Source organism: Trifolium pratense, linkage group LG7 (genome assembly GCF_020283565.1).
Source record: "Trifolium pratense cultivar HEN17-A07 linkage group LG7, ARS_RC_1.1, whole genome shotgun sequence".
In the NCBI taxonomy this organism is placed as follows: Eukaryota; Viridiplantae; Streptophyta; class Magnoliopsida; order Fabales; family Fabaceae; genus Trifolium; species Trifolium pratense.
The window spans coordinates 36,213,595-36,236,791 of record NC_060065.1 but is presented as its reverse complement, the minus strand read 5'-3'; the positions used below and the strand labels follow the sequence as shown (position 1 = coordinate 36,236,791).

The 23,197-nt window shown below is 35.0% G+C and overlaps 4 protein-coding genes across 4 annotated transcripts; 3 read left to right on the top strand and 1 right to left on the bottom strand.

Moving 5' to 3' along the window:
- The first annotated feature begins 894 nt into the window (after positions 1-894).
- LOC123898292 (protein NRT1/ PTR FAMILY 4.6-like) lies at positions 895-4,782 on the top strand. The gene is made up of 5 exons (XM_045949210.1): positions 895-1,144; positions 1,862-2,079; positions 2,714-3,157; positions 3,453-3,583; positions 3,705-4,782. The coding sequence occupies exons 1-5, from the start codon at positions 1,006-1,008 to the stop codon at positions 4,585-4,587; spliced, it is 1,815 nt and encodes a 604-aa protein (XP_045805166.1). The 5' UTR covers positions 895-1,005; the 3' UTR covers positions 4,588-4,782.
- Positions 4,783-6,028: 1,246 nt separating this feature from the next.
- Positions 6,029-8,366, bottom strand: LOC123899000 (oil body-associated protein 2C-like). The gene is made up of 3 exons (XM_045950056.1): positions 7,610-8,366; positions 6,925-7,039; positions 6,029-6,380 (listed from the first exon to the last, which is right to left on the bottom strand). The coding sequence occupies exons 1-3, from the start codon at positions 8,072-8,074 to the stop codon at positions 6,124-6,126; spliced, it is 837 nt and encodes a 278-aa protein (XP_045806012.1). The 5' UTR covers positions 8,075-8,366; the 3' UTR covers positions 6,029-6,123.
- An 822-nt stretch (positions 8,367-9,188) lies between these two features.
- LOC123897998 (receptor-like protein EIX2) lies at positions 9,189-15,138 on the top strand. The gene has a single exon (XM_045948840.1). It carries the CDS (start codon positions 10,847-10,849, stop codon positions 13,856-13,858), a length of 3,012 nt encoding a protein of 1,003 aa, XP_045804796.1. The 5' UTR covers positions 9,189-10,846; the 3' UTR covers positions 13,859-15,138.
- A 3,252-nt stretch (positions 15,139-18,390) lies between these two features.
- Positions 18,391-22,174, top strand: LOC123897997 (receptor-like protein EIX2). The gene has a single exon (XM_045948839.1). The coding sequence runs from the start codon at positions 18,573-18,575 to the stop codon at positions 21,540-21,542; it is 2,970 nt and encodes a 989-aa protein (XP_045804795.1). The 5' UTR covers positions 18,391-18,572; the 3' UTR covers positions 21,543-22,174.
- The last annotated feature ends 1,023 nt before the right edge of the window (positions 22,175-23,197 follow it).

Sequence of the window (23,197 nt, the reverse complement as noted above, 5' to 3'; positions counted from 1 at the left end):
CAGTAACAAATTATTTTGGAGGCATATTATATAGTTTCTGGCATTGTGATTCTTGTTCATTCACATAATTGACTGCAACTTTTGGAATCATTCTCTTCCAAAATCGGTAAAACTCATGCAATACATTTCACTATCAACAAAAAAGATAAAACCGTTTATCACATATCCAGCTGTCATAGTCTTACGAGGCAACAGTTACTATATATTAATATATATACTTTTGGCATAGTTAGTTAATTAATAGTAGTTAATTTGGTTAAAAATTGTCCTTTAAGCATTAAACTTCAATACAACAACTAAGTATGAGTTGAAGTGGTTAATGAGTTTCACTTGAGGACAAATTGTTTGAGAGAATCTAAGTTTGATTTTTAGGTGGAACAATTCTTGATCAGACTTTATTTACCTCTCGAGTGAGGTAGATAAATAAGCAATACTTACTCAAGTTCATTCACATATTTAAGATTTTATTTGTATAATTGTAGCGATAAAATGGTCAAACATTTCACTCACACCAGCTGTGACTTTTTTTGGGCGTAAATCAGGTATCCTCCGCGCACAACAATATAGACTAATCCCTCGAGCCTTGCGGGACCAAAATGGATGATAAACTCTCCCTAAGAGTTTTAACACTGCTTGAATGCCCAAGACATTTTGCTTACACCACCTGTGACTTGGGTTCTAGTCCGGAATTTCTTTGTAAATCCTCAATAAGTTCCATAGTTCTCTATAGGGTTGTGCCTCCCCTAAAATAAATTTGTTTGTATCAATAAAAACAAAAAACAATGCTTTGTTTAATTGAATTCATTGTATATATATAGACAGACATTGGTCTTCTCTCCTGTCATTGTAGTTAAGGCCAATTTAGCTCTTTCTTTTGAATTGGCTGCTCAAAGTTCTCTGCAAAGCCATGGTATTAAAATTTTCCTTGTTTTTCCATTTTATTGACTCTTACTAGGTTGTTCCTTGTTTTTCCATTTTGTTAACTCTTTACTACATTTTTTGTCCATGAAGGACAAGTCTGAGTTTGTTGACATGAAGTTGGAAGAAGAGCTTCAGCTAGTTGATGGAAATAAAGTGGATTGGAAAGGAAGAAGTGCACTCAAGTTCAAATATGGAGGGATGAAAGCTGCTTTCCTCATGCTAGGTAAATACACAGTCCTTTTCCTTGTTTAGTCACAACTGACTAGAAAGATGAACCTAAGTTAAGATGGATTATGTCATTCTACTACAAAAAGTTTTAAATTTCTATCACATTTATTTTTGTTTTTTGTGTGATTGTGTCACACATCCTTAATATAATGAAAATTTGCGTAAACTGCTGTCAATATTATGATAGTTGTACTCATGAAGAGATAAAAAAAAGTCTGACGTTATATACAGGACCTTCCTTGAAATTTTGGGTGCCCTATGCAAGTTATAATGTTGTGTGATTGTGCCCCTAAATTTTGGTGCCATGTGTGCGATCGCTCCTCTCAAACACCCTCTGGAACCCTCCTGGTTATATACTTGCGGCCACAAGATCACAATTTATAGAAAAATGTTAAATATCGTGAAACTCATGAAAGCTATATGTTTTAATGTAATCGGTTGTGTATGGATGGTATGCGGGCGACTACTTGGTGGTTTCTGACTTTTTAATGTTCGTGAATAATAATAGTTTTGTGACAAATAGAAATACTGTATTTTCTTTTCCTTTTACTACAATATATCTTTGTGAAGGTCTCTATTTGGAAGTTTTTTTTAAGGCAGGTGATCCAAAGTTGCCACAAATTTATTGAAAAGAAAGAAACAAATATTTTTGTGATCAATGATGCAGTAACGTAGTAAAAAAAATGATGCAGTAACTTTTGTTTGTGTGCAGTGACATTTGGTTTGGAAAATTTGGCAACATTCTCACTAGCTGTGAACTCAGTGCCATATTTTAACGGGGTTATGCATTATGAACTAGAAGATGCTGCTAACATGCTTACCAACTATATGGGTGTCAGTTACATTCTCGCTATATTGGTGGCTGTCGTCGCTGATACATGGCTTGGAAGATACAAATCTGTTTTATTTTCTGGCTTCTTTGAGTTTTTGGTAAGTTCCAAAAATCCTCTCGCAATATATTGTGTAAGTTGTTTGCATGGCACTAATCCAAACCCAAAACATGCAAAATGCATGGAAATGAAAGTTCCTTTCCTTTCAAATTCTAGGTTTAAATGCAGTTTTGATCCATCTGTTTTACCTCACTTGCGATTTTGGTCCCCCGATATCTATCTATACCCACGAGTTCATCCATCAACTTGTAAAATGACTGACTTTTTTTCCACTTAGTACAGTTTGAGTCTAAATTTGGATGATGTAACAAGTGAGATATTTATGTGGCAACTCAATGACATGGTATTGTCTCGTTGGATTCTTACATTACAACTAATTTCCATTTCATCAAAATATACACCAATCTATATCACAAAAGCAAGCAAATTTAATGTAAAACATTGTTTCCCTTCATATCTGTTAAGAAGTCCCACATCGGATGTGAGTTGGCCTGAACATGAGTTTATAAGCAAGAGGCAATCTTCACCTTACAAGCTGGTTTTGTAGGGTTGAGTTAGGCCCAAAAATCCTAAATGAGGCGAAACAGAGACTAAAATTGCATTGAAGCAAAATTCTAAGATGAGTTTATTGAATAGATATTCACGAGGTTATGTTTTTGTGATTGGTGTTGCAGGGTCTTGCATTGCTTACAATACAAGCACACTATCCTAGATTCAAGCCACACAGTTGCAATATCCATGACCCAACAGCTCATTGTGATAAACCAGAAGGAGGCCAGAAAGCTTTTCTCTTCCTTGGTCTATACTTGTTAGCCTTTGGCAGTGCAGGAACCAAAGCTGCTTTGCCATCACATGGTGCAGATCAGTTTGATGAAACTGACCCTAAAGAATCAAAGAAAATGTCCACTTTCTTTAACACTCTATTGCTTGCTGTTTGCGTCGGTGGTTCAGTCAGCCTAACTTTCATTGTGTGGATACAAATCCACAAAGGATGGGATTGGGGATTTGGTATTGGTACAATAGCTATATTTTTGGGTACCATCATCTTTGCTGCTGGTTTGCCACTATACAGACTTCAAGTTGCTACCGGAACTAGTGTTCTCCTTGAGATCATACAGGTATCTGTCTAGGCCTTTGTCACTAATTCGTATAGGTTTTGTTCGGATAAACAACTTAACTAATTGCTTATAGCATAAGTAGTTATACATAAATATATAAGTTATTTATACAACTAAAGATAAAATAAAATCAAACTAAATTGATATATGCTAGAGAGCAATGAAGAATTATAGGGAAGGTTTCAATTTCAACTTGAAATGATATAAATAACTTTAAGTTTGTAATACTTGAGGTTTTTGAGGATCATATGATTCTAGCTGTTTGTTTTAAAAAAATTTATCATACTTTTGGCAGGTCTATGTCGCTGCAATCCGCAACAGAAATCTTCCCTTGCCTGAAGATCCAACAGAACTATATGAGATTGAACAGGACAAGGAAGCTGTTGCTGAGGAAATTGAGTTTCTACCTCATAGAGACATTTTCAGGTTCAAATATTCATTTCTACATCTCTCTTGATCATAACTCACTAGTAAAAGGGATGCATACATAATTAGAGCGAAGAGTCTTAGATCAATCGAATACTAAAATGAAGTTCCTTTTTTACAGGTTCTTGGATAGAGCAGCCATAAATTCAAAACCTGATATACAAATAGAGAAATCACAGGCTCCAAGTATAAGTCCATGGAAACTTTGCAGGGTTACACAAGTTGAAAATGCCAAAATCATTCTCAGCATGGTCCCAATATTCTGTTGTACAATTATAATGACTCTTTGCCTAGCGCAGCTCCAAACTTTTTCGATCATGCAAGGCTACACAATGGACACAAGCTTCACAAAACATTTTAACATCCCACCTGCATCCCTCCCAATCATCCCAATCATGTTCTTAATCATTATCGTACCTCTCTATGACCGTGTTTTTGTTCCTGTTGTGCGTAAATTCACCGGTGTTCCAACTGGCGTTACACACTTGCAGCGTATAGGAGTTGGACTAGTACTTGCTTCCATATCCATGGCTGTGGCTTCAATTGTAGAAGTGAAAAGGAAAAGAGTGGCTAATGACAATAACATGCTTGATGCTTTTCCAGTACTTCAGCCATTGCCTATAAGCACATTTTGGCTATCTTTTCAGTATTTCATATTTGGCATAGCTGACATGTTTACGTATATTGGTCTCCTTCAGTTTTTCTATTCAGAGGCACCAAAAGGACTTAAATCTACATCAACTTGCTTCCTTTGGACTTCTATGGCACTTGGATATTTTCTAAGTACCATAGTGGTTAAGTGTATCAATGGTGCAACCAAGCATAGTAAAAGCGGGGGTTGGTTAGTAGGGAACAATATCAATAGAAATCATCTAAACCTGTTCTACTTGTTCCTTTCCATTGTGAGCTTGATCAACTTCTTTGTCTATTTGTTTGTTTCAAAGAGGTACAAATACAGACCTCAAGGTCCTAAGGTCTCTGCTGATGCCAACTCAAAGGGGTGAACATGAGGAAGGAAAAAAAGGGTTTATATAGCTCTTATTATATTTGTTGATGTGACAAGATTTGGCAGTCTCAAAGATATTCATAATCCTTGAGTAAATAATCATGCCTTTAGGCCTAATTGATTTCTGTTTAATGTTCTTGTCACATCTCACCTGTCTTTAATTTATATCTTTATATATTATCTTCGCATTGGCAAGAACATTGTCGAAGTGCTTCAAATCAAATATATCAGCAAATTCACTGCAAAACAAAACCAATACTGATAAGGAAAATTATAATTTGTCAAAGAAAACTCTCTCTTGGCATTCACAAATAAGGAAAGAAGTTTAATCAATATTAATAAAGAAACATGGCCAGTATCAAGATCAAAAGATTGAAACTTGCTAGACCTATAATCACTAAAAAAAAAACTATATTGATGTATTTTAAGGAGAAGCTGAAAAACCTCTCTGTTTCAATTTGGTTACATTTGGAGTACAAGTTGGTGACGGAAATTTACCTTGAAAGGCTTTTTGTTGAATCTGGTGACGAGAACTGAAGTATGAATTGTTTTTTCTAAATGGAGGTTTCTCGTGCAGGCGCAAAAGGGTCAAACACTAGTGAAGGTGAACTTGTTTCCGTGAGGTTAATTAGAGTTTCTGGGGTGACGAAACGCGCACAAGGTTTTCGCATCAAACCAGCCAAAATTACCAGAGGGATGACAAACTTGGAAGGCAACATGATGAATGGTTGGTTGCCCCCTTTTAAGCACTTGTATCATGTCGAAATTTGAGGTTGTCAAGTTGGCCCAACATTTCCTTACTGGCTCAGAAACTTAACTTCCTTGAAAGACATCATCCTACAAAATGCTGGAATTTCCGGGGAGATACCCCATTGGCTTTTCAATATGTCATCCCAAATTTGGAATCTAGATCTTTCTAACAACAAAATAAGTGGTTACTTACCAAAAGAAATGAGTTTCACTTCCTCAAATATTACTACAGTTGACTTTTCTTTCAACCAGTTGAAGGGTTCAGTTCCACTTTGGTCTGGTGTGAGTGCTCTTTATATAAGGAACAACTTGTTATCTGGGGGGGGGGGGGGGGGGGGCAGTACCAAACACTATTGGCAAGGAAATGTCACATTTAATGTATATTTCAATTTTGTATATGACATGAAATGAGAGATAAAGTTGTAAAAACCATCACCAAAATAGAAAACTAAGCTTTCATTGTACAAAATGTGGTAAAATATCATATGTCAAATTCGAACCTGCAATGCCCCTAGTCACCACCTTTAGTGTGTGTGTTTCGTCACTAACTTATTTAAAACAAAAATAAAACTTCTAAATTTGTTGGCTATGTGGATGGATAGAGCAGAAAAACATACATGACATTATAAATTACAAACAGTCAAAATATATAACCCATTAACATATATATATATATATAAGGCCACATAGTCAAACACTTGACATATTTATGCTTTATTCATCTATAAATAAGCATATACTATATAAATATAATTATGACATATAAATAACTATTATGTTATGTTCAAGGAAAAGGTGCCCTCTTTTTCATCTCAGTTTCTTCAAAGTCAATAACAAAGCCTTTGTCATGTTGCTTCCAATAATCAGCCATTGGACTGATCATTTCTGGTTCTGGAATCTCTACCCTTGAGCTTTTAAGGCTCTCTGAGGAAATATTGTATTTGGAATCCCTCTCATGCAACAGCTCTGGCCTTACCAATCCTGGACTCACCGCTTGTGGTGACATCATTAGGGCTGGTGCACCTAGTGGAAGCCTGTCCCCTGCATTTCCAATTTTCACATATATATCTTCCAACATTAAAATACATCCAAATTTAGCACTTCTGCACATTTCAGCTGAAGAAGCTCAAAGACACCGTTTCAAAGACACCGGACATGACATTGAACACATTTACATGATTTTTTTGATTTTTTATGAAATATTTTAAAAAATAAAATGAAAAAGTAAATATTGTGAGTGTGACTAAAAAAATTATACTCCCTCCGTCCCAAATTATAAGGGAAAATAAAAAAATCACACTTATTAAGAAAAAGTAAAACATGATAATTTGAAATATGTTTTTGTGGGTTTTTTTTGGAATAAGTTGCATAGGAAGATGTAAAACCAATTTTTATTGGTTGTTGTTTATTGAGAAAAGGGGAGAGAGAGAAAATTAAATGCAATTTGCATTTAATTTTATGAGAATAAGGAAAAAACATTCTTGAAAATGATTTTTTCCCTTATAATTTGGGAAAAAAAATGAGTTTTTTTCCCTTATAATTTGGGACGGAGGGAGTATTTGATAACGTGACCATTCTATTATACCTCGGTCAACTTGCCATGTACACCAGAATTTTCCATAAGTCTTGGCAAGACTTTCAAGCTCAGGCATCCCAATCATCTCTGGAATTCTAGGATTCACCCACAAACCTGATTTAATCTGCACCATTCAAATTAATATCCCTCAACATTTTTCTACTATCTAAATTATTCCAAAAAAATGCAATTTAATTGCGCGACATGTACAACACCAAACACTAGACACAACCCTGACACGTTTGGTAAAAATAATTTGAATAAATTGTACTTTTTGCCCCTAACTTTCACGAAGTTGCAATTTTGACCCTCTAACTTTCATAATAGCATTTTTTTGTACTATAATTTGCCCCTTTGCAAAAGGTTGACTGCCCATTGATTTTAACCAAGTCAATGCACGTGTGGACAATGACTACGTGAACATGTCTTTACCGCATATGCTGATGAGACACGCGAGTCACTGTCCTTGTGTGTATTGACTTGGTCAATGGACAATCAACCTTTAGCAAAAGAGTTAAAATTAGGGCCAAAAGTACTATTATGAATGTTAAGAGGCCAAAATTGCAAGTTTGTGAAAATTAAGCAGCAAAAAATACAATTTAGCCTAATAATTTGATCTGTGTTTATACACACATGCAATTCAACAATTGTAGAGTCTATAGTATTGATTAGTTGTAGTTTGAAATTAACAAACCTCATAAGCATGAGAATGCCAAAGCTTCTGCTCCTCAGGAGGAAGAGTTTCAAAAACATCATCAGAAATGATATACTCAACACCTATAAGACGCCCTTTATTAGGGTCATCAGAATCATAAACAGCACACTGAAGAAACTGATTACTGAGACGAGAACAATAGTGATGAGTTTCAATCTGGCGAGACATGTCATGACTAAACATAGCAAAAGTACACACATGTTGACTCATTTGGTTTATGGGTTTGAAACTCTGAACCATCATTGCACTCTTGTCAACAAAGTGTTGCTCCATAGTCATTGGTTCTCCGGGTGTTGGATCTTTACCCTTTGCTGGTGTTGGGTTCGGTGACTTGTCGGTGGATGCCATTGTTTGAGAGACTGTGTTTGTGTTTGTGTTTGTTTCTAATATTCTCTGTGTTGGGTTTGTGTTACTATAAGAAGAGGAACAGAACAAGTGTAACATGAATACGTGAAGTGTTGTTTTGGTTCCACGTAGACATGCATGATTTCATAGGTGGCTATGTGTTGTGGACTATGTTGCCATCTGTTAGGAGTTAGAGTAGGAATTCGTCACCAGCTTTAAACGTCACTAAGCGTAACGTAAAAATACATATTATTTAAAGTTTAATAGATTTGCACTAATTGTGTAAAATAGTTTTACATTATAATTTAAGAAAAATTAGTATTTGTCATGTCATATTAGAAAAGTGGGATTAAGTCGTCTCAAAACCAGATTAAACTGGTGGTGAAAATCAAAAAAAGAAAAGTGGAGTTAAGTGCGATGATGAAAAATATGATTCATATTGATTGTCTTTAATTATTTTAAAAATACACATTATTTTAATTATTTTCTCTTTTTAATTTTTATAAAACATTTGTGAGTGATAGGTAACCAAATCTTAAGGGTCACATTTTGTACAATGAGAACTTAGTTTTCTATTTCGGTGATGGTTTTTAACCGAATTGTTTGTGGTGTCCTTTGGAATCGGAGTTTGAGGGACATTTATTCGGGTCTTGTTCTTTTTGCGCGGAGTTGTGGTATAAAACTTTTGAGTAGTTTGGGTTTGCATTGGTGTTGAAAAAAGATGAGTGAATGCGATCAGAATTCATGTGACCATTTCCTATTCAAAGTTATGTGATACGAAAATGCATAATACCAGGGATCAAATCTCGTATAATTGCCAAAATTGCTGACATTGCATAAGGTTATCAAGAACCGAGTCATCCTTTTAAAATTTCTAGAGAAAATTTAGTACGTACATGAACAAAGCATTGCGACGAGGTTACACTATTGTTGATACGAGTTCAATACTGTAAACAAATTTTTAATAAGAGAAGACAACAAGTGTGACAAGGACATGCATTTAGACTTTGAGGTGGTTGCCAATTTTAAATATTTAATTTGCAAATTGGTGTTCTGAATTTTTTTTTATTTTTTTTCAAGTAGTCTATTAGTTAGAAAAATTTCACTCTTAAAGTGGATAAATGAGAGATGACCGAGATTTGAATACCGGTCCCCTGTATACATAATGTAATATTCTGCCAATTGAGTTAAGCTCACGGGTTCAAGAAATTTACAGAGGGTAGAATGTAAAGCTTTTTTACACATGGACCAAATCATATCATGATCTGTTGTCGTGTATCCATAACTCTTGAGTTACTTGTTCTTTGTTGTAAGGGTTTGAGTACCCACTGTACTCCCTTATAATATTATTTGATTATAAAAAAAAAAAATCATGATGCAAAATATAAATAAAAAACCATTATGTCATTTTTTACGTTAGTTTTTAATGTACATCTTCAAACATATATTTAGTGCTATTTGATTGAATATATGTGAAAATATTTACGTAGTCAGTGTATGAAAATTTCTCAATATTTTATCTTGATAATTTTTTAAATTTGTATCACCACTTATACACTCAACATATATTAATACAACCGTACATTTTTTTTCTTCTAAAAGTCAAGTAATCTCTCTCCCAAACAAGTAGTATTATTTGGCAGCGATGTTTGAGACTTTAATGAAATTTGATAAAGGACACATCCATTGAAGGAGTGAAAGTTTCCCATTTGATAACTCTGGTGGTTGGATCACAGGGGTATCACGCAACCTGGGCACCTGTTCGGTTTTAATGGCAGAGTTTTGGGGTATGTTGACTATTCTCCAGTTGGTTTGGGACAAAGGTTTTAGGTTGGTGAATTTGGAGTCTGATTCTATGTTAGCCGTGTCTTTGGTTGTTAAAGGGTGTCCTCCGACGCACCCTTGCAATTCCATTGTTGCTCTCATTAATCGCCTTAAGATGGGGGATTGGTAGGTTTCAGTAAATCATATCTGTTGAAATTCGGGGAATTTAGGTGAAAGAATAGGAGAAAATAATAAGGAACAATAAAATATTATTGATGATGATGGCAATAACCCTAATTACAATATTTACATTACTATTTACATTAATAAAATAGTATGACTACCTTGGTATTTATAACTAAGTGAATAAACTTAAATCTAAACTAAATCCCTTTATTATAGGGCTAAGAATAAACAAACCAAATCATAGAGATATTTTCTCAACAAATAATATAATATTTTCTATATTCTAACAATATCTACAGCCAGGCCAACCAAGTTGCCAATTAGTTGGCAGGTTTTGCTATCAAACTACCTACGGGTATTCATTATGTTAGCAGTCCACCGCCGGGTTGTGTCAACCTCCTATGGCAGGACGTAGCTGGTATTCACTTTAGTCGTAGAGTCCTTATGTAATTCGGCCTAACGGCCTCCAGTTGAACAAAAAAAAAAGTTTCCCGTTTTCAAAAAATAACTATCACACACGAAACAAATGGTCAATGATGAGATTGAGTTACCATACACGGGACAAATTGTCGCCATAACATTTCAAAACTAACTATCCTTCGCGGGATTGTTCACTAGTGAGATTGAATTATCATAAATGGTTTCATGTTAAACCAAAGGGATTCCCTCTGCGTGCAACAGTAGAGACTAATTCTCTCGAGGTAATTGAGATTCATTTAAGAGGTTGACCTCTATACGCATCGGCCGGGGATTTACAAACAAATGCACTTAATGTCAGCCAAGAAAATAAAACAGCCACTTTGTCAACCAAGAAATCTTAGCACGGGTGTGTTGCTAGTTGAAAATAAAACAAAGAAAGAATCAACCAAGAAAATACCAGCCACTTTGTTCTATATATAGTAATCAACAAAACCTCTTGATATGATAATATCCTCTGGTGGGACTATGGCAAACACAAAAATATTTGGATATTATGTTATTGCTCTCCTCTTTCTTTATACATCAACCCAGTACGTAGTAACTAGCCTTAATGTTAGCACACTTTGCATTAAGGAAGAGAGAGTGGCACTCCTTAAAGTAAAAAAAGATCTCAAGGATCCTGCCAATTGCCTTTCTTCTTGGGTTGGGGAAGATTGCTGTAATTGGAAGGGTATTCAATGTGACAACCAAACTGGTCATGTTTTAAAGCTTAAGCTTAGGTACTATCATATCTGCAACAAAAATACAATTTCACTGTCTCTGTCTCCCTTCTCGAGTAATCATCATCCCTTGAGTGGTGAGATAAATCCTTCGATTACTGACTTGAAACACTTGAGTCATTTGGATCTAAGCTATAATGATTTCAAAAGAATTCCCATTCCAAAATTTATTGGTTCTCTCCATATGTTGAATTACCTTGACCTATCATATGCAAACTTTTCTGGAATGGTCCCTAATCATCTTGTCAATTTATCAAATTTGCACTATCTTGATATCTCTAGCTCATATTCCTCCTCTTATTCGTCACTTCAGGTTAGCGACTTTAGTTGGCTCTTTGCTTTGTCTTCACTTCGATATCTTAGCATGCATAATTTAAAGTTTACCACCTTGCCTCATGAGTTGTTTCGAGCTATGAATAAGATGTCATCTTTGATAGAGTTAGATTTGTCCTTATGCAACATTACTTCTCTCCCTCCATCTTCACCGTTTTTAAATATTACATCACTTTCTTTGCTTGATCTCTCTGACAATCCTTTTAATTCTTCAATACCTTCTTGGTTGTTCAACATGAGCAGTCTCACAAAACTTGATCTTTCTTATTCATCTCTAAGAGGTTTCTTGCCTTCTACGCTTGGACGATGGAAGATCTGCAAACTTCAGATTCTACATCTATCACATAATCTTATTACTGATGATATAGCTGATATGATTGAGGCCATGTCTTGTAGCAACCAAAGTCTTAAGATTTTGGATTTGGGATATAATCAACTAACTGGGAAATTGTCTAATTCTTTAGGGCAATTTACAAGTTTGATTGATCTTGATCTGAGAGGAAATTCAGTAAAGTCTCACTCGGGTGTCTCAGGTCCTATACCAACATCTATAGGAAACTTATCAAGACTGCTTACTCTAAACTTGGAAGGCAACATGATGAATGGGACAATTCCTGAAAGTATTGGTCAACTAACCCGTTTGTATTCTCTAAACCTACTTGAGAATTATTGGGAAGGTACAATGACAAATATTCATTTCCAAAACCTCACAGACCTAATCAGTTTCTCCGTGTCATCTAAAAATAACAGACTTTCTTTGAAAGTGACAGACGATTGGGTTCCACCTTTTAAGGATTTGACTTATGTCGAAATTCGCAGTTGTCAAGTAGGCTCGACATTTCCTGATTGGCTGAAAACCCAAATCGACTTGAATGAGATAATTCTAGAAAATGCTGGAATTTTTGGGGAGATACCTCATTGGCTTTACAATATATCCTCTCAAATAGAGAATCTAGATCTTTCTCACAACAAAATAAGTGGTTACCTTCCCAAAAAAATGAATTTCACTTCCTCAAATAATCCTATTGTTGATTTTTCTCATAACCACTTAAAGGGCTCTGTCCAAATTTGGTCGGGGTTGAGTGCTCTCTTCCTAAGGAACAATTCACTGTCCGGCAAATTACCTGCCAATATTGGCGAAGAGATGTCACATTTGCAGATGTTGGATATCTCACATAACTTCCTGAATAAGAGCATTCCGCTATCGTTAAACAAGATTCAAAATTTGTCTTTTCTTGATCTATCCAACAATTATTTGACAGGGGAAATCCCCGAGTTTTCGATGGGTATGAAGAGATTATCCATCATTGATCTATCCAACAATAGGTTGGCAGGTGGAATCCCAACTTCAATATGCTCACTACCTTTTCTTTCCATCCTAGAACTGAGCAACAACAATCTCTCTGCAGATTTGTCATTTGTCTTCCAGAAATGTTTTAGGTTGAAAATTCTTTCGCTAAAATACAACAAGCTTTTTGGGTCTATACCAAAAGGGATAAATAAACATATTCCTTCCCTTTCGGAGTTATTGATACGCGGCAACACATTAACAGGTAGCATTCCTAAAGAGTTATGTCATCTACTGTCTCTCCATTTAATGGATCTTGCAGAAAACAATTTATCAGGATCGATACCAACATGTTTGGGTGATGTACATGGTTTTAAACTGCCACAAATGTACTTTAGTAATTCGTCTATTTATCAAATATGGGGCTATGAATCGTACACAAGGCACACAGAATTGGTCCTAAAAGGAAGAATAATTGAATACTTAAACCAATCACCTGTGCAATCCATCATTGATCTTTCTAAGAATAATCTTTCTGGAGAGATACCAGAGAAGATAACACAATTGATTCACCTGGGTGCCCTGAATTTGTCTTGGAACCACCTAACTGGGGACATACCCAACAACATTGGATCATTAAAAGATTTGGAAAGTCTTGACCTTTCACACAACCATCTTTCAGGTCCAATCCCCACAAGCATGGCTTCCATGACATTCCTGAGTCATTTGAATTTGTCACACAACAATCTTTCTGGACAAATTCCGCGGGGTAATCAGTTTGGCACCTTTAATGAGCCATCGATCTATGAAGGCAACCCAGGGCTTTGTGGGGAACCTTTGCCAACTAATTGCTCATCATTGTTACATAGAAAGAGAGAACATGAAGATGATGGTGATGGAGATGATGAAAAGATTGAAAGATTGAAGTTATATGCAAGCATAGCTGCCGGGTATATCACTGGCTTTTGGATTGTGTGTGGCAGCTTGATGTTAAAGAGATCTTGGAGACATGCATATTTCAATTTTGTATTTGACATGAGAGATAAACTTCTGGTCTTCGTGGTAGTTAATTTGGGGCGTGTAAACCGCAGGTTTGGATCGGAAAGGAACTGAGGCCTTAGTATAATAACTTTTGTATCTTATATTTGCACTTTGGGTTTATATTTACTTCTGTGCATTGTTTAAATTTGTGTGTGGTATATGTCTATATGAGGTGAATAGGGTGAAGTCCACAGTGATATACTGTATAAATTACAACTATTTGAAGAATTAATGTGGTGATCTTGCTTTAATATAAAACAAAAATATTAGAATTTAGAAGACTAATTGAATTCAAATTGGTTAGGATTACCTGAAGCAAACACAGGCTACTATATCAGCACTATCATGCTTAAACTTTTATATCCTTAATTTGAAGTATTCTGAATTAAGGCTACTATTTATCTAGAAGGGACAGTTCTTGAAAAATATAATTGGTATTGATAATAAATCAGCGTATACTTAAAATATTGGTAAGATACCTGCACAATCCTAGAGCAAAAAATCAGTTCATACATTGTCAAGAGGGAAAATAGGCACAGGAAATGATAAAAAGGTACCTCCGTGATTCATCACTTGAGTGTTCATTCAAATCACATTCCAGATTTTTGAAGCCCTGAAAATCAAGACTTAACAATTGTAAATATCACAAAAACATGTATGCTAAAAGTCGTAACTTATGTAATTTGGTAGTTGAAACTATCGAAAGAGCAAATTATAATTAATTTGATGTTATAAAGCTCATATCATGAAAACAATTCTAGAGTCGTGCCCTCATCATATTTGAAATTTGAAGACAAACGCTTTTATATATGTGTTTACATCTAATTTGAAGTAAAATTTGAAGATAAACACTTGTATCTATGTTGATGACATAAAGGGCATCTTATAGGTGTTGAGTATTTGTGAAACTCTTTCTCCTGAGAAACAGAAGCTTTGGCATTCTCATGCTCATGAAGTTTTTTTATGCTTCAACTAATTAATACTACAAGTTTTGTTTATGATGAATTGCATCTATGTAACACTGATGCTTCATATTAAAGGCTCGTCAGGGTCTAACAACACCAACATGTGTGGTTACTTTCTCAAATTATTATGAGTGTTGTGTCAGGTGTCAAGTATCAGTGGTGTCCAATGTCCAATTTATACTTCATAGAGTTGAGGTCTGTGGCTGAATCCTAGAACTAGAATTCCAGAGATGATTGGAATGCCAGAGCTTGAAAGTCTTACCAAAACTTATTTGAATAAAGCATAATGATACAGTATATGCTAATAGATTCAGGGAATAAGCTAATAAATGTGCCTTGTATATATGTCAATGGTTTATATTGACTTTTTATAATATGAGAATGTTTAATAAGGAGGATCAAATTTGAGGTTAATCAGCCGTATAATAATTTAATAAAAATTATTGACATTGTATAAAATCATGAAGAACCAAACCATATACATGTTGTGTAAGTATCACATGGATAGAAATGAACCAACTGAACAATTACAAAGCCATAGTCGAATCTCAACCAGGAATATACCTAAGGAAACTATTCCCTGTTGGTGCTGTGAGAGGTGACTTTTCAAACTGACCAAACAATATATTTATTGCATTATTTTATACAACATAGGGACAGTCCATTAATTTAAATCAATTTTATATTAAGAGTTTTACAGGAAATGAAAAATAATTTAAACATCATAGAGGAGTGGTAATAGAGACAGTAATTATTACAAAATAATAACAAGAAATAATCCCTAACAAGTTTCATTACCATAGAATCCATAGACTCATTCAGGTCTTTGCAAGAAAGTTTGCAAAAGGAATGCACCAATGTCACATCCAAGGCGACAGGCATAGCAAACTCATAACAAGAATCAACAAAAACAACAAGTAAAAACAAGTGTGTCAAGGAGGACTCTTAAAATAATAAACAGCTTATGACTTGATTTATTTTATAGCATTGCCTTGACTTTGAGCCTGCTACATCAATGATAGTTTCACAAATTCACAATACTATTTCAGTCAGTATTAAACACTAGGCAATAGGCTCTGTTGAAAAATATAGCAAAGAAACAGAAACATAGAGATAAATAAACCAAAATACTACTTGCCATTTTGTTCTATATATATCCATTCATCAAAATTTTGTAATGACAAATTTGAAACCATCCGATATCCTCTGGCGGGACGATGGCAAGCACAAAAATCATCATTCAATATTACCTTATTCCTCTATTCTTTCTTTTTGCATCAACTCAGTGTGAAATTATGAGCCTTAATGTTAGCACTCTTTGCATTGAGGAAGAGAGAGTGACACTACTTAAAATAAAAAAAGATCTCAAGGTTCCTTCTAATTACCTTTCTTCATGGATTGGGAAAGATTGCTGCAATTGGAGGGGTATAGAATGTGACAAACAAACTGGTCATGTTCTAAAGTTGGACCTTAAGTTTTTTCCCCCTTAATTTTGGTCCCATGTGTTATAAATGTTAGACATTTTACTCCTTTAAGTTACAAATTAAATATAATTCACCGGTAGAAAGGATAATAGTGTGATGAGAAGGAGAGGTCCCTTCCTGGACCTTCAGTTACTAGAAAGAACAAGGTTTGGAAGGAAATATGGAAAGCCCCGGTTCCTAACAAGATCAAAAACTTCATGTGGAGGCTCACCAAAAACATTCTGCCCACCCGAGCGAATTTGCATAAAAAAGGTATCTCTCTTGATCTGCAGTGTCCTCTGTGTCATCATGAGGTGGAAACTACCAATCACTTATTTCTTCACTGTGATTTAATGAAACTTACTCTTTTTGCTTCCCACCTTGGGTCTCATATGCCTTTACAAGTTGATTTATTTGACTGGATTTTGAGTTGGCTTACATGTCATGATACTTTAGGCACTCAACTGTTTTGTACCATCCTTTGGAAATTTTGGGCTGCTAGAAACAATGTAGTTTTTAGAGGAGACAAGTTGGAACCAGTTTGTTTGGTTGATGAAGCTATGTCCTTTGTCCAGGAATTTAATGATGCAAACCCTCCTAGGAGAGGCCGAGTTTCTCTTCCTTTGATCACCGTCATGCCACCGGTCTCAAGACCATCCTTTTCTGTTTTTGTTGATGCTGGCTGCAATTTGAATGGCCCAACTGTTTGGGGACTTGTGCTTAAAAATCATGACAGAATTACAACTTTCAGTGCATGCAAGTGTGATGACATTGCAGTGGATCCAATTATGGCTGAAGCGTTGGGTGTTCGCTGGGCAATCCAGTTTGTCCGAGAGCAAGGTTTGCACTCTGTTTGTATTTTTTCTGATGCAGAAAATGTGGTTAACTGCATAGCTAACAAGGTGAAGATTGATGCCATTGAGATGGTAGCTCAAGATTGTAGGGAATTGTTGTCTAGTTTGCCTAATGTTAGTGTCTTGTTTGTTAGAAGAGATCAAAATATTGATGCTCATAACTTAGCTTCTTTGGCTAGATTAGTGGGAAATCGAACTTGGGTAGGGGCAGCTCCCAATGCTTCTGTTATGTCAAATTATGCAGAAAATTCTGCTACTAATTGTATTGTGTTTGGCTGTTTTCCAGCCTTTTGCTAATGAAAGTTTGTTTCCTATAAAAAAAAATAAAAATTAAAGGATAATAGTGTATAATGGATAATGTCTTGGCTAGAAATAACTTACTTGCGGTCGAACTCTAGATTACCGGGGTCCTCTTTTCCTAGGGATCAGAAGGTTAATGCAAAAAAAAAAAAAAAGTATAATGTATAATGTAGCCTCTAATCAAAATAGTTGACATTGTATAAATGTATATGAAGAATCAAACCGTCATACATACGAGTGGATAGAAAACGAATCAACTGAGCAATTGCAAAGCTATTCTCAATAAAGGATATAACTAAGGAAACTGTTCACTGTTGCTGTGAGGGGAAACTTTTCAAACTGACCAAACAATATAATAATTGCATTATTTTTTACAACATAAATGGACAGTTCATTAGTTTAAACAAATTTTTTATTAAGTGTTATAGGAAAATGACAAATAATTATAAACATCATCAATGAGTATTGGTAATAGAGACACTAATATTTCTTATTACCATATAACAAAAACTAACCCCTTAACAAGTTTCTTTGTCAAAAAAAAAAAAAAAACCCTTGACAAGTTTAAGTACCATAGAATCCGTGGACTCATTCCAAGTCTATGCAAGAAAGTTTGTACAATGAATGCACCAATGTCACATCCAAGGCATTACTAAGCAAATGTTCACAGCAAATTTTTTAATAAGATGCAATAAAAACCAGAAACGTGTCAATAAGGACTCTTAAGATAATAAACAGTTTATGACTTAATTTAGTTTACAGCATTGCCTTGACTATGAGGCTGCCAATTTCAAATGTTTAATGTTGTCAATGAACTTTGTTTAGAAGACTATTATAGGGACATTTTTTCTACACTATCATGTACCTTATTGATCATTATTTTTATCATTTGTGCATATGTATTTCAAAGTAGATATATATCATTAGCAAATAGCAGCAACATTCACCAGCCTAATCTAAAATAAAAACTAAAAATTATTCTTAATGAACTTCGTAGAAGATATGTTGCACATCACTGATAGTTTCACAATATTTTTTTTGTCAGTGTTAAATAATTAGTAATAGGTTATAGGCTCTGTTGAAAAAATTAACAAAAAAACATAAACAAATAGATAAGTACTTACCATTTTGTTCTATATAATATCCATTCAACAAGAGCTCGTAATGATAAACTTGAAACCATCTAATATCTTATGGTGGGAAGATGGCAAGCACAAAATTCGTCTTCGGATATTTTGTCATTCCTCTCTTCTTTCTTTTTGCATCAACTCATTACCATGTTGCTAGCAGTAATGTTAGCAGTACTCTTTGCATTAAGGAAGAGAGAATGGCACTCCTTAAAATAAAAAAAGATCTCAATGATCCTTCCAATTGCCTTTCTTCATGGGTTGGGAAAGATTGTTGCAACTGGATTGGTATACAATGTGACAACCAAACAGGTAACATTCTTAAGCTTGATTTGCAAAACCCACATATCTGCACAGATGTACTGTCACTGTCTCCTTTAAGCGGGAAGATAAACCCTTCATTAGTTGACTTAAAACATTTGAGTCACTTAGACCTAAGCTTTAATAATTTCAAAGGAGTTCCCATTCCAGAATTTATTGGTTCTCTCAATATGTTGAATTACCTTGACTTATCCAATGCAAACTTTTCTGGAATGGTCCCTACTCGTCTAGGCAATTTGTCAAACTTGCACTATCTTGATATCTCTAACCCATTTTCTTCGCTTTCGGTCAAAGACGACTTAAGCTGGATCTCTACTCTTTCTTCACTTCAATATCTTGGCATGGGTTATATAAATATTAGCAATTCGCCACACCAGTTGTTTCAAGCTGTGAATAAGATGCCATCTCTGTTTGAGTTGCATTTGGCTTCTTGCAGCCTTGCTTCTCTCCCTCCATCTTCACCTTTTTTAAATATTACATCACTTTCTGTGCTTGATCTCTCTGGAAATCCTTTCAATTCCTCAATACCTTCTTGGTTGTTCAACATGAGTACCCTTACAAAACTTAATTTTTACGATTCATCTCTAAAAGGTCTCATTCCTTCTATGCTTGGAAGATGGAATCTTTGCAAGATTCAGGATCTAGACATCGGTTTTAATGATCTAACCGGTGATATAACTGAAATGATCGAGGCCTTGTCTTGTAGCAACCACAGTTTGGAGTTTTTAGATTTGAGTTATAATCAACTAACTGGCAAATTGCCTAATTCTTTAGGGCAATTTACCAGTTTAAATTATCTTGATCTGTCAAGAAACACAGTGAACTCACACATGGGTATCTCAGGTCCTATGCCAACATCTATAGGAAACTTATCAAATCTAGGTTCTCTGAACTTGGACAGCAATATGATGAATGGGACAATTCCTGAAAGCATTGGTCAACTAACCAATTTGTATTCTCTAAACCTGCTTCAGAATTATTGGGAAGGTACAATGACAAATATTCATTTACATAATCTCACAAACCTAATCAGTTTATCTGTGTCATCAAAATATTACCCATTTACTTTGAAAGTGATGAATGATTGGGTTCCACCTTTTAAGTATTTGACTCATGTTGAAATCAGTGGTTGTCTAGTTGGCCCAACATTTCCTTACTGGCTCAGAAACCTAAAGTCCTTGAATGAGATAATCCTACAAAATGCTGGAATTACAGGGGAAATACCACATTGGTGGCTTTACAGTATGTCCTCCAATATTTGGCATTTAGATGTTTCCCACAACAAAATAAGTGGCTATTTTCCTAAAGAAATGAACTTCACTTCCTCCAAGTCACCTACAGTTGACTTTTCTTTCAATAAGTTGAAGGGTTCAATCCCACTTTGGTCTGGACTAAGTGCTCTTTACTTAAGGAACAACTTGTTATCCGGAACAGTACCAACCAACATTGGCGAAGAGATGTCACATTTGATGTACTTGGATCTCTCAAATAACTACCTAAATGGGAGAATCCCACTATCATTAAATAGGATTCAAAATTTGAGTTATCTTGATCTATCCAACAATTATCTCATAGGGGAAATCCCCGAGTTTTGGATGGGTATGCAGAGTTTACAAATCATTGATTTATCCAACAATAGTCTGTCAGGTGGAATTCCAACATCAATATGCTCACTGCCTTTACTATTTATCCTAGAATTGAGCAACAATAACCTATCTACAGATTTGTCTTCAGCCTTTCAAAATTGTACTAAGCTGAAAACACTTTCGCTAGAAAACAACAGGTTTTTTGGGTCTTTACCGAATGAAATAACAAAAAACCTCCCTTTACTTGCAGAGTTATTGTTGAGAGGCAACACACTCACAGGAAGCATTCCTAAAGAGATATGTCGTCTACCTTCCCTCCATTTATTGGATCTTGCAGAAAACAATATCTCAGGATCCATACCATCATGTTTGGGTGATGTGCACGGTTTCAAACTGCCTCAAACGCACTTTATTGATTTCGTTTATTCATATCAAACTGTAGGCTATGTACCGTACACGAGACACACAGAATTGGTCCTAAACGGAAGAATAGTCGAATACTTGAAACAAATGCCAGTGCATTCCACCATTGATCTCTCAAAGAATAATCTTTCTGGAGAGATACCAGAGAAGATAACACAGCTGATTCACTTGGGTGCTCTAAATTTGTCTTGGAATCAGCTAACTGGGAATATACCCAGAGACATTGGATTGCTAAAAGATTTAGAAAATCTTGACCTTTCACATAACAAATTTTCAGGTCCTATCCCTCCAAGCATGGCTTCCATGACATTCCTGAGTCATTTGAACTTGTCATACAACAATCTTTCTGGAAGAATTCCGCTGGGTAATCAGTTTGGCACCTATGATGCATCAATCTACATAGGCAACCCAAAGTTGTGTGGAGATCATTTACTGACAAATTGCTCATCATTGTTTCCTGGAAATGGAGAACAAGACAGAAAACATGAAGATAATGCTGATGGAGATGATGACAAGACTGAAAGATTGGGACTATATGCAAGCATAGTTGTCGGGTATATTACTGGCTTTTGGGTTGTGTGTGGAAGCTTGGTGTTAAAGAGGTCTTGGAGACATGCATATTTCAATTTTGTATTTGACACGAGAGATAAACTTCTGGCTTTGACGGAGGTTTATATGGCACGTGCAAAGCGCAAATTTGGATTGGAAAGGAATTGAGAGTGTAGTCAGTATTCAAATATATTTCTTACCTATATTGTTTGAACTTCAAATCTGATTGTGGTTATGTTTTTCTTGTGTGCATTGTTTAAATTTGTGTGTAAGGTATATGAGGTGACTCTTGAGTGAAATAAAGAGTGGATGATAACATGTTTGAAGTGGGTTATTTAAGTTAGAAATTTTTGTACATCAGTAAAAAACTTAGCTATCATAGGTTCGTGAAGTTTGTGATTATAGATATAGCTATTTATATGTGTTCTTGACTGAATAAAGCATAATCATGTTTTAGATTCAGGGGATAAGCTAATAAATGTGCTAAGTGTTTGGGTATGCAGCCTTACTTATCTCAATGGTAATATAATGAGGTTGATCAGCCGTATAATTTAGACTGTATTTTTTTTTTGACACTGTATTTTTTATTAATTTGTTTATTGAAGTTTTTTCCATTCTATTTTAGTTCCTTGAGTTACAAACATTAGACAGTTGGTTAAGTTTTTTTCCCCTTAATTTTGGTCCTTGTGTATTCAATGGTAGAAAGGATAAAAGTGTCTAATGTTTGTGATTTAAGGGGCAAAAAAATTAATCAGTCCAAGGTATCTGATGTTTGTAACTTAAGGGATCAAAATAGATAAAAAAAAAATTAAGAGACCAAAATCAAATTTTGGAACAAAAGTATAAAGAACCAAATCATCATACATACAATGGATACAAATGAATCAACTGTGCAATTACAAAGCTATTCTCTCCAATATACTAACCACTTTCAGAATGGCTTCCCAACTTCCCCTCCTTCTCTCTTATTACAGAAATCCTCTAAAACTAGTGAATATCCTAACTAACTCTAATTCTAACTTCTTCTGCAACCTTCTAGAATTTATGCTAGTGTGAGTTGCGCTCTATGATTGGCTCATCTAGAGTTATGATCCTAGGTTTCCCATCACTACGTCCGCTCCTCCTTCCGAAACAGAGATCAAACAAGTTTAATTACCTAAAATATACCTTTTCAAAAACTCCACTAAAAAAGGGTACTCCCTCCGGTTACTATTATTAGCAAAAAATCACTTTTTAGATTCATGGAATAACTGATGTATCTATAGTTTGTAGGGACATTTCAATAAGTTTTTGGTGATTATTTAACGGTTTAAGACTATAACCATTCTGAAGCACCTAACTCATGGCCAGTTTGTAGCACTCAACATCTATAAGGAAATTGGCTAGAAAGGACAGTTATTGATAAATATTGGTCAGATATACATATCTTGTGTGTGTGTGGTATATGTGGTGCATTGTTTAAATTTGTGTGTGTGGTATATGTGGTGAATCTTGGGTGAAGTTAACAGCGATATACTGTATAAATTACAACTATTTAAAGAATTAATGTAGTGATCCTGCTTTAATATAAAACAAAAATATTGGTGGAAATCAATGAAAGAATCAATCAATATTTCAGAATTTAGACAATTAATTCAACTTGAATTGGTTAGGAGTACCTGAAACACACACAGAATTGGTCCTGAAAGGAAGAATAGTCGAATACTTGACAAAAATACTGGTGCATTCCACCATCGATCTTTCTAAGAATGATCTTTCTTGAGAGATACCAGTGAAGATAACACAGCTGATTCACTTGGGCGCTCCAAATTTGTCATGGAATC